General features: G+C 44.4%; 1 protein-coding gene across 2 annotated transcripts in view; it reads right to left on the bottom strand.

The window, feature by feature from the left end:
* LOC143283093 (uncharacterized) overlaps positions 1 to 12,755 on the bottom strand; it is a 144,755-nt gene that overhangs the window by 40,537 nt on the left and 91,463 nt on the right. For both annotated transcript variants that reach the window (XM_076589166.1, XM_076589167.1), the window contains exons 33-41: positions 12,270 to 12,455; positions 10,835 to 11,014; positions 7,713 to 7,889; positions 6,704 to 6,971; positions 5,136 to 6,181; positions 3,540 to 3,770; positions 2,679 to 2,849; positions 1,594 to 1,767; positions 726 to 896 (exon numbers count right to left, since the gene is read on the bottom strand). In XM_076589166.1, coding sequence (XP_076445281.1) covers positions 726 to 896; positions 1,594 to 1,767; positions 2,679 to 2,849; positions 3,540 to 3,770; positions 5,136 to 6,181; positions 6,704 to 6,971; positions 7,713 to 7,889; positions 10,835 to 11,014; positions 12,270 to 12,455 — 2,604 coding nt within the window. The remainder of the gene's footprint in view (positions 1 to 725; positions 897 to 1,593; positions 1,768 to 2,678; positions 2,850 to 3,539; positions 3,771 to 5,135; positions 6,182 to 6,703; positions 6,972 to 7,712; positions 7,890 to 10,834; positions 11,015 to 12,269; positions 12,456 to 12,755) is intronic.

The raw sequence follows: 12,755 nt of genomic DNA, 5'->3' as shown, positions 1-12,755 counted from the left end.
TGACAGCTGAACAAGCCACACCCATCACTCCTGTGATGCCCTACCTGACAGCTGAAAAAGCCACACCCACCACACCAGTGACGCCCTACCTGACAGCTAAACAAGCCACACCCATCACTCCAGTGACGCCCTACCTGACAGCTGAACAAGCCACAACCATCACTCTCATAGATGTCCTACCTGACAGCTAAACAAGCCACACCCTTCACTGCAGTTGACATCCTACATGACAGCTGAACAAGCCACACCCATCACTCCTGTGATGCCCTACCTGACAGCTAAACAAGCCACACCCATCACTGCAATTGACATCTTACATGACAGCTGAACAAGCCACACCCATCACTCCTGTGATGCCCTACCTGACAGCTAAACAAGCCACACCCATCACTGCAGTTGACGCCCTACCTGACAGCTGAACAAGCCACACCCATCACTTCTGTGGTGCCCTACCTGACAGCTAAACAATCCACACCCATCACTGCAGTTGATGCCCTACCTGACAGCTAAACAAGCCACACCCATCACTCCAGTGACGCCCCACCTGACAGCTAAACAAGCCACACCCATCACTCCAGTGACGCCCCACCTGACAGCTAAACAAGCCACACCCATCACTCCAAGTGACGCCCTACCTGACAGCTAAACAAGCCACACCCATCACTCCAGTGACGCCCTACCTGACAGCTAAACAAGCCACACCCATCACTCCAGTGACGCCCTACCTGACAGGTGCACTGCTGACACGGGTCGACCTGGGAGTTGAAAGTGAGTCCCTGTGGCCGCACCACACCTTCGTACAGACAGTCAGTGCACAGGGGGCAGCACCCGGACACTTGGATGGGGTGGCTGCACGTCACACTGCACTCCTGGTCCTCACAGCTCACACTGCCACTCTGTAAGGTGGACCAGAGAGAGAGAGAGAGAGAGAGAGAGAGAGAGAGAGAGAGAGAGAGTGTACAGAAATTGTGTTGTATTGTTCTGCATTGCGTTGTGTTGTATTGTGGTGTACTGTAATGTACTGTACTGTATTGTATTGTATTGGTTTGTACTGTGTTGTATTGCAGTGTACTTTATTGTACTGCATTGAATTGTATTGTACTGCATTGCATTGTGTTGTATTGTACTGTATTGCATTGCATTGTACTGGATTATATTGTATTGTATTGTGTTGTACAGGTGTATTTACTTCTTCTTTCTCGTACCAATATGCTGACTTATCTTGGTAGTGTTCAGTTGTGCTGGTTCCGATTTAACACATGCAGGATACCAGCTGCAAAGTCCCTCACTGATGACAGTAACTGTTCAGTTGTGGAGCAAGCTCAGTCTTCACTGTTTCTTATGTGCCAAGAAACCTGCGAAGTTTTTTGATAATTTCAAATTCAAGTGTGAAAATTTATACTTTAACAAAGTGTCTATAGTCATCAGTATGTGCGACAGGATGCTAAACAAAATTCCTCCTCCTCCAAGTGAACTACAACCCTTGTTCCAATGAAAATCACTTCAATGACACACATGCTGGGTAAGTATTCAACACACAGACTAAAGGTCAATGTTGTAGCTAAAAATAGAGACCAACGGAAATCGCCTCACTAGACAGCGGCACTGGCGACAGGGGTTGTTGGGGTGGGTGAAGGAGTGACCGCTGGCGAATCGCTGACCCTGGTACTGACAGTCGTTACAGGCCCCACAGCCACACTCGTCCATCACAGGGTCGCTGCATCGGGACTGCTCGCACTGCGCCCGCTCACAGCTCACAGTACCGTACTGACAGCACAGGGGAGAGAACCAGTGACGTGATGATCATTTGTGTCACGAAGGGTAGTTGTGCTATTTGAAATGTTTCTTTTTTCTATCCAAAGACACCCCCCCCCCCCACACACACACACACACACGCACACACACACACGCACACACACACACACACACACACACACACACACACACGCACACACGCACACACACACACACACACACACACACACACGCACACACACACACACACACACACACACACACACGCACGCACGCACACACACGCACACACACACACACACACACACACGCGCGCGCACACACACACACACACACATACACACCCGTAGCCGAACACACACATCACATACATACAAAGAAACCTCAAATAATTTTCTTTTTTAAATCCCAAAACCTACATATATTCACATACACACATAAACATGCACAGACACACATGCATGGACACACACACACGTACACAATGAAACTTCAAAGAATTTTTTTTTTCAATCCCAAAACCTAAGTATATTCACACACACACACACACACACACACACACACACACACACACACACACGCATGCATGCATGCACGCATGCACACACACACTCTCTCTCTCTCTCACTTACACAACTGACAATTACTAAGAAAGGAAGAATGATGTCAGAGCAGATAGAGTGTGTAAAAGCAGACAACAGACAGAGACAACGACACAAGTTGAGACAAAGAATGAGATAGACAGATAGCAAAAAGACACAGAAAAAAAAAATCAGAAAATCAGATACTGTTGCCAGAATTCAGACTCCGTTCCCAATTCAAAAATAGATAAAAACAGTTATACCAGTTACACAAAGAGAAAGAGACAGGCAGACAGACAGACTGACAAAGATGATGAGCAAACTCCAGAAAAGCTCCCCCACCTCACAGACACACTGACGACAGCGGTCAGAGGGGTCGTTGAAACGTTGCCCTCTCTGGTACACTTTGCCGTCCATCTGACAGTTGTTACACTCCAGACAGCACTGGCCCATGGCTGGGTTCTGGCAGTTCGCTGCTGGACACGCCTTCCTCTCACAGCTGAACGTCCCGTCCTGTGCAGGTGATGACAGACAAGACACAAAATGATACTTTATTATCTCTAAAAGATAAGTTGTTGACACATCTGCTGACAAAAAGGCAACATGTGTATTAGTTCCACAGAACAACACATGATTCAAAATGAATAACCTGCCAGCCCACAATACTGTATGATTTGCTGTGAGAACCAAGAGCTGACAAGGTACACTTTTTGAGTCACGAAAACTTGCATGACCTTTTCAACCATGCATTAACCAAATTCCTTTGAGCATTAACAATAGTGGAATCATTTCAACTTTCTTGGAAAAGCATGGGTTAAAAAGATGATTTTGCAAAATTATACACACACTACAATTAACAATAACAATTTTGCACCCTCTCTCTCATCAGAAAACTCTCACAAAACAGAAAATATATTGTTCCAAAGAGAACATGAGGCAAAACCATCATGTTCATGTGTGAAACCGAAAGGTTACCAGTATTTACATTTTCCTCTGAAAAATATTTTGTTAAACTTTACCATGGACACACACACACACACACACACACACACACACACACACACACACACACACACACACACAAACACACACATACATACATATATGCACACATACACACTGACAACCAAACCACAGGGTTATTACACAGAATCATGTCAACACATGTGTGAGCCAGACATCGTACTCCCCTAAAAAACTGACCCTGCAGAAGCACTCTCCACACACATCGTTGCGATCAGGTAAGGACTGTCCGTTGAAGTAGCGGCGACCTTCATACTGGCAGTCACCACAGGTGGGGCAGCACCCGTCTGTCACAGGGTGCAGACAGCGCACAGGTGGGCAGGTGACAGGCTGACAGGTGACACTGCCCTGGGAACAGGTGCACTCCTGGCACTCCTCCTGGTAACCCTCCCCGTCCTGGTAGTGTCGGCCCTGTCAACCCACATTACACAATGGTTTAAACCAGTGGCTACCCTGTCAACCCACATTACACAATGGTTTAAACCAGTGGCTACCCTGTCAACCCACATTACACAATGGTTTAAACCAGTGGCTACCCTGTCAACCCACATTACACAATGGTTTAAACCAGTGGCTACCCTGTCAACCCACATTACACAATGGTTTAAACCAGTGGCTACCCTGTCAACCCACATTACACAATGGTTTAAACCAGCGGCTACTCTGTCAACCCACATTACACAATGGTTTAAACCAGCGGCTACCCTGTCAACCCACATTACACAATGGTTTAAACCAGTGGCTACCCTGTCAACCCACATTACACAATGGTTTAAACCAGTGGCTACCCTGTCAACCCACATTACACAATGGTTTAAACCAGTGGCTACCCTGTCAACCCACATTACACAATGGTTTAAACCAGTGGCTACCCTGTCAACCCACATTACACAATGGTTTAAACCAGTGGCTACTCTGTCAACCCACATTACACAATGGTTTAAACCAGTGGCTACCCTGTCAACCCACATTACACAATGGTTTAAACCAGTGGCTACCCTGTCAACCCACATTACACAATGGTTTATACCAGTGGCTACCCTGTCAACCCACATTACACAATGGTTTAAACCAGTGGCTACCCTGTCAACCCACATTACACAATGGTTTAAACCAGTGGCTACCCTCTGTCAACCCACATTACACAATGGTTTAAACCAGTGGCTACCCTGTCAACCCACATTACACAATGGTTTAAACCAGTGGCTACCCTGTCAACCCACATTACACAATGGTTTAAACCAGTGGCTACCCTGTCAACCCACATTACACAATGGTTTATACTATTGGCCACTATGTCAACCAACAATACACAATACTTTATAATCTCAACAAGACAAATTAATTTGTGGTGCAGAAACACGTAAGCAATACACAAAAATCACTGTATTTCAACATATATACATAAAAAGACTTCGATGAACTTGTCTTTTTGACATTGTTTTGGGTCCTCTTTCCCTGGTTTTGAGAAGTGATGGGGATTTTACTCTGAAATAACTCATTTGTGGTTTGCTAGGGTCGATCAGCATGAACAAAATGAATTGATTTAACTGATTTCATATATTTTACAAATAAACTGCACAACTCCAATGCATTTGACAGCATTGACTTCATTAGTGTTGTAAACCTGAAAGTTATATTCAGGTACCTTCCATGTTTCTCAGTGAACTGAAATCAAGGTATATCTATTCGTATAGTTGTTACTAGTTATATTCATCAGAACATGAGTTATGATGCAGGAATCATGAACAGAAAGGAGGTGTGTTAATCCCTCACCTGGAAGTAGCACCCCTCGGTGCAGACGGGGCAGCAGTGGCTTGGCAGGGACACGGGGTGGGCACAGGGCGGGGAACAGTCCTGCGGCACGCAGCGCACCTCCCCCCTCTGACACTGACACGTGCGGCACGGGTCGCTGGGGTCGGGGAACCGCTGCCCGTCCCCGTACTGCCGGTTGTCGTAGAGACACTGCGCGCACTCCTGGCAGCACGGGCCCTGCACCGGGTGGCTGCATGACACCGGTGCACACGCCCTCTTCTGACAAATCACGTTGCCGCCCACACACCGACACGTGCTGCAGGGGTCGGCGGGGTCAGGGAACATGGCACCGTCACGGTACTCCTGGCCCTGGTAGTCGCAGTCAGAGCACTCTGCACAACACCCCCGTCTGATCGGGTAGCGGCACAGCGCTCGTGGACACTCCTTGGGGTAGCAGGAGATGTCACCTCTCTGACACTGGCACTCCTGGCAGGGGTCCGACACGTGAGGGACCCGGGCACCCGCCCGGATGGTGCGCCCTCTGTACAGGCAGTCACGGCACTCGGGGCAGCAGGGGCCCTGCGTGGGGTTGGAGCAGGTCACCTCCGGGCACTCGGGTCGCCTGCAGGTCACCGTGCCATCCTCACAGCGGCACTCCCCACAGGGATTGTCCGGGTCAATGAAGCTCTGCTGCTGCACGTAGTTCCGGCCGCGGTACATGCAGGCGTTGCAATCCTGGCAGCAGCCTCTGTGCACCGGGTGCTGGCAGCTGACCGCAGGACACACCTTGCGCTGACACTCCACGTTCCCGGCCACGCACTGACACTGCTGGCACTCGTCGTAGGGGTCGTTAAAGATGGTCCCGCTCATCACTGTCTGCCCCTGGAAGTCGCAGTCCTCACACACCGGGCAGCAGTCCTTCATGGCCGGGTGGCGACAGCGCACCTGGGGGCACGACTTAGGCTGGCAGGTGACCTCCCCTGACTGGCAGAGACAGGAGATGCAGGGGCTGCGAGGGTCGGGGAACGACTCCCCGTTGGGCGTCTGGATTCCATAGTAGTTGCAGCCTGCAGTCAACAGCATGCTTTGAGTGAAAACCTGTGTTCTTCTGACACCGGCTCAACACTCTCAATCGGATCAATTACTGACCAGACAGAACGACAGAGTGACCAGAACTTGTACACAAATTCCTTTACCTTCGTCATTTCAAATACTTGTTTATTAACACGATATTTCTACTGATGCAGAAAAAAACCACGTTTACAGAAAATGTCTGGGGACAAGAACAAAAAAAGAACACATGAAACAAAACATAGAAATAAAGTACATGGATATCATAATGGGTTGCAAGAACTTAAAAACTTTATCCTTGGCACAATCCATTGCAGAATACTTTATCAATTGAGTGAACTCCATTGTCTACAATCACCGGAATGGATAACATAAACAAAATTCTTCCTCCTCCTTGCAACCAGATGTTCCAAGCTAAATTTCATCCCTTTTCCTCACCGCCACTTGAGGTCAGACGACAGGAAATGTTCATTCTAACATCCAACACCAGAGGAAAGCCGAGAACAGGAACAACCCACCATTGCAAACTGGACAGCAACCTTCCTGACGCGGGTGTCTGCATACTGTCTGCGGGCAGGTCCGTCGCTTGCACTGGACGCGGCCCTGGCGACAGAGGCACTCCTCGCAGGGAGAGTTGGGGGGGGAGAAGGTCTCCCCGTCGTCATAGCTCAGCCCCTCCCACTGGCACAGCTTGGGGCACACCGGGCAGCACTGACCCGCCATGGGCATCGGCCGGGCACAGGTCAAGGTTGGGCACGTGATGGGGTCACAGGTCACCGACCCTTGCTATGGGAGAACGAACACATTTATATGATAGTGTGCAATAATTATACAGCATGCACTTATTCCACAGATGAAAGTATGATTTTAAGGATGATATATGGAACACTTCATACACACATACACGGGCACAAACCATCATACCCATTAACTATTAATTTTCAGAGGTACACTGTACTGCACTGACAAAAATTGTACACAGATTAACACTCATAACAGTAAGTCAATAAATAAATAAAAGTACCAATAAAGCATGAAAAAATGAACAGATTCTTCTAAAGGGTATATACATTCTCATTTGTATTCAACTCCCTAAAATATTTTTCATTTCTATTCAAGTACTCTAGAAAAGAGAAACCCTGAAATATTTCTCATTTGTATTCAGCAACTGTAACAGAACCAACAAAACAATCAAAACTATGCATGCACATGTATACAGACACCAACACCTGATGTACACTGTTAACAAAATCTCTAAAAGATTTCTAATTTGTATTTAACTACAATCCCTGAAACAATCAATATTATGCGCGTACACACACACACACACACACACACACACACACACACAAACAAACAAACAAATACACACACACATAAACACACTCACGCACACCACACCACAACACACCACACCACAACAGACACACACACACACACACACACTAACACACACAAATATCTACACACACACACACACACACACACACACACACACACACACACACACAACCCCCACACACACACCTGACATGCACACTGCTGACAGGAGTCCTGGGGGTGGAGGAATCGCTGCATGTTGCGGAAGATGCGACGTTCGTACAGACAGAAGTCACAGCGGGGGCAGCACTCTTCAGGCAACGTGGCGGGGTGACTGCACGGGGTCGAAGGGCACGACCGCGGATCACACCTCACCTCACCGTCCTGTCGTGTCAATTTCATTTTCTGTCAGTGTGATCCCCATCATGCGATGTCTTTATCGTACTGATGCTGGAATATCACAGCACTAAAAATAATGTGGCTTGTGTTTTTGATTGGATGCTTATAGAATTTGAATAGAATGGTATCTGTCAGCCAGCGTGGAATTCTGTGGAAGGACACAAGAAGAAACAGCTGATGCTCAAAGAGCACTTTTCCTAAATTAAACATGATGAAATGGACAATGTTTCAGCTAGTGATTTTTTCTTAGATTAACTGGGATGAAATGGATGTTTCATAGAGAACTTTATTTCGCTCACATAATTTATGACAAAAAAGGAATTTCTTAATTACTGTCCTTATTAAAGAAAACTTAGTCCAAGATTTTTCATATCATTGTAAAACAATGTATATATATATATATATATATATATATATATATATATATATATATATATTGGAGACATTCCTTCTGGAAGTAGGTCCTGTATTATTGCCCAGTAAGCAAATAGTTACCCGAAACATCCAGAGGGCGAACGATTTGTAAGAGGCAGCCGCAAACGGTCTTAACCTGAGGCCTTTTTTCTTCTATTTTTGGACTGCTTCTACCAATAGATTAGGATGGTCATTGAAGATATGGATTATCATTGATAGTTATTTTTGCTTTTAATAAAAAGAGAAATTCAAAAACAAATTACAAAGTGTTCTGAATTATTTCAAACTATATACCGTTCCTTGTTTCATCTGCCTTTCCCACATACATGTTACATCAGTAAAAAATAAAATGCAAATAGTTCTATACATCGATATCAATCCGTTCAATCCTGGGGAGTTTACAGCCATGGCAGGCTTCCATGCCATACTAATCATTTCAAACAGAAAATTTACTGATTCTCTGCCAAATGACAAGTACACACATTCAGAAATACTGTAGAAGTCAGTTCCCTCTCCTCACTGTTTATGCACAGGTATGAACACGAACATCTTTTTAATGAGACAGATTTTAATGCCAGAGCAATACTCGTGTGCCAGGCTGAATGAGTTCAGATGCCCTCAAATCTAGAAGTGGAGTGATGGCCTAGTAACGCATCCGCCTAGAAGCTGGAGAATCTGTGCACAGGGGATCGATTCCCAAACTCGCCAGTCTGTCCTCACCCTTCATTAAAACTTGAGTGGTGGTCTAGATGCTAGTCTTTAAAATGAGATGAAAAACTGAGGTACCTTGTGCAGCAAGCACTTAGCAAATATGTAAAAGAAAACAAGGAAACAAAAGGGTTGTCCCCAGCAAAATTCTGTGGAAAGATCCATTTTGATAGGAAAACAAATACACTTGCAGACAGAAAAAAAGTAAGGAAAAAAAGTTGGCACTGCACTGCAGCAACAGAATCTCACCATGGAGAGAAGTCCGAATTTCACACAAAGATCAGTTTTGACTGAGAAATAGAATATAAACAGTCTGAGACTATAGCATCAAAACATTTCTGCATCACGCAGTTGATATTTCTTCTCCTCTAATCATTTAACTCTTTCCATACGAACGGCGAAAGAGACGACGTTAACAGCGTTTCACCCCAATTACCATCATCAAAATATTGCAAGCGGAAGGCTCTTATACTGAAGACGTGAATGTTGACAAAAAATACCACAATTCTGACGACGGAAGCTAAAGGTTGGGTCATTCAGATATCCACTGGACATCCGATGGGTCTGTGTAGAGGAGAAGAGAGGACTGGCCGTACTGAGTGAGTTAATTTCTTATTCATCTTATTCATTTGTTTCATCTCAACTCACATCTTCCTTTATTATGTAGTGAAATTGACCACAAATATGATGTCTGTGAACTTAATCAAAAGCATTTGAAATCATAAAAAAATGAATAAAATGCCATTTAAAAATCACATTATAACAAAGGAATATTCAACAACAGCAACGCATACACAAACAAATCTTCTGGCATTACGTCAACGAAAAATGATCACTAGATGGGAGCAGGCAGTTTTAAAATGTAAAAATACACAGAGAAACCAGTAAGGAGATAACCCCCGAAAAGTTTTTCTCCGATACAAAAAACAAACAAACAAAAAACAACAACAACAACAAAAAACACACAGACAGATGAAAGCATGCACGCACCTTGCAGACACAAACAGTACACACGTACCTGACAGACACAAACAGTACACACGTACCTGACAGACACAAACAGTACACACGTACCTGACAGACACAAAAGCACACACGTACCTGACCTGACAGACACAAAAGCACACACGTACCTGACCTGACAGACACAAAAGCACACATGTATCTCAGACACAAAAGCACACACACACACCTCACAGACATAAAAGCACACACATACAAAAGCACACATGTACCTCAGACTCAAAAGCATACACATACCTCTCAGACACAAAAGTACACATGTACCTCACAGACACAAAGTACACATATACCTCACAGACACGAAAGCACAAGTTTCAAGTTTTAATTATCCTTTCACTCCTATTGGAGTATGGAGGATTACTGCAAAATAATCTTTTCATACCCAGAACAAACATTTCCAAATACACATCAATGTCACATAAAAGTTGAGAAAACTCAAATGTCTTTTAACTCCAAAAGTGTGGCAAGGCAACATTTGCAATTGTAACCATCTTACTTACAGTTAAAATTACTTTTTTGCCTCCTTTGAGCATATTACAAAATTTAAAAACCGATTTTGGAGACAAATATTTTTTAGGAACATATCTATTTCGTAACTGATCATAACTGGGACATTCCATTATAAAATGAAACTTATCCCCAATCACAGACATGTTACAAAACTTACAAAGCCGTAACTCTCGTGGTATGCAAACGTACCTGACAAAAGCATATACTTATCTCGCAGACACAAACAGTACACAAAAGTACACATGCACCTGACAGACACAAAAGTACACACGTACCTGACAGGCACAGACGGTACACTGGTCGCCGGGCCGGGAGAAGGTCTGACCCTGTCGATACTCCTGTCCGTCCAGCATGCACACCTGGGGACACTCTGGGCAGCACTGACCGGGGGGTGTGACAGGTGACAGACACCTGACCGCTGGACACTCCGACCTCTCACACGTCACTGACCCGTCCTGCACAAAGGGTGACGGGGCTTATTCTGTTGAACTTTCTTACTCCAGGCACGAGGTAACTCGTACCATCATTACTTCCCCCTGTGGACCAGGTGCGAATACTCTTGTACCACCACACTGTTCTAACTTCGTTTATTCTTGCTTGGTACAGTTAGCGTTCTAATTTGGACCGTTTACACTGGTTCTGGGAGTATGAAAACGAAGCTTTCTTCAACTGATTAAATTAACAACAAGAAAAATTCTCTATTTATTTTCACTGTTTCAGTAAACCACTCTACTTTTTACTGCAGTTGTCTCATGCAGTGCTGGTCCTGTGGAGTTGTAGCAGGCATGGAGCTGTGGAGGAGAACAAGTTAATGTCCCGTCACACATAGTGGTGAGTGTAGACAGTTTGTTAAAGTATTAACTTCCACATATTGATATTATCATTTAAAAGGTAGGAGAGGAAGGGGGGTGTGCTGAATGGTGAGGAGGGGGAAACAGACTAGACAGAGGGCAAAATCAGGAACAGACTAGACAGAGGGCAAAATCAAAGGAATATCTGAAATAGAAATACAATAAAAGAACATCACTTAATGAAATTCATATAAGAGAAGTCATTAATAAAGAGAACTGATAATGAATATAAAAAGTCAAAAACGCTGATGTTACCAGTGACTTGTCATGACACACTTTTGTGCAAGCAAGGATGTCAGAGCAATGATTCAATGATTAAGTACTGTAGATTTTACGCTGGTGCTTTATTTTTCCCAGTATTTGTTGGTTTGTTCGCAGTGCCACCAGAATACCAGAAAAAAACAAACAAAAATGGATGGAAATATCCAAGCATATAAATGCACAGATATATCTGGTAGTCTCTCTTACTCTCTCACACAGTATCAGTATCAGTAGCTCAAGGAGGCATCACAGTGATTGGACAAATCCATATACGCTACACCACATCTGCAAGCAGTCTCACACCTCTCTCTCACACAGAAATATAATAATGAAAAAATGTAAAAACGATCACAGGTTTGAAAGTAAAGTAAATAGCTATCAATTCAAACAAAAAACCAAACAAACATTAAAAAATAATCAAAAAACATTATAAAAAAAATTACAAACTGCTCCATGGACTTTTTAACAACAACACCACGCATTTCTTTTTTTCTTTTTTTTTCCTTTCCTTTTACCTCTGTTCCATTTTCTATAAGGCAGAGGGAGGGAGGGCGGTGGGGGTGTGGAGGGGAGGGAATGCTGAAGCCTGGACACTTACCAAACACTGACAGAACGAGCAGGGGTCACCACCAGGAGGAGAGAAGCGCTGACCGTTCCTGACCCTTCGCCGCTGATACACGCAGTCCTGGCAGCTTGGACAGCACTGGTCCCGAACTCTGGCCGGGTGGGTGCAGGGGGGAGTGGGGCAGTCCTGCTTTGTACTGGAGCAACTCACCTGGCCTTTCTGTGCACACAAACATAACGCAGTCATATATATGTATACACAGGTAAAAATTTGTGTATATATTCAGATGATGTATTCATGTACACAAGTTAAAAAAGCGTGCACACATCAACATAACGCAATCAAATATACGTATACAAAGGTAAAAACTTGTGCATATATTAATATAACGCATTCATATAACTTATACACAGGTAAAAACGTGCGTATATATTAATATGATGCATTCATGTACACAAGTACATGAATATATAAACAAAATGCATTCATTTATACATTAAAAAATGTTTTGTTTTTTGC

The sequence above is a fragment of the Babylonia areolata genome, chromosome 6 (genome assembly GCF_041734735.1).
Source record: "Babylonia areolata isolate BAREFJ2019XMU chromosome 6, ASM4173473v1, whole genome shotgun sequence".
NCBI lineage: Eukaryota > Metazoa > Mollusca > Gastropoda > Neogastropoda > Buccinidae > Babylonia > Babylonia areolata.
The sequence above is the reverse complement of the archived record's forward strand: the minus strand, read 5'-3'. Positions and strand labels throughout refer to the sequence as shown.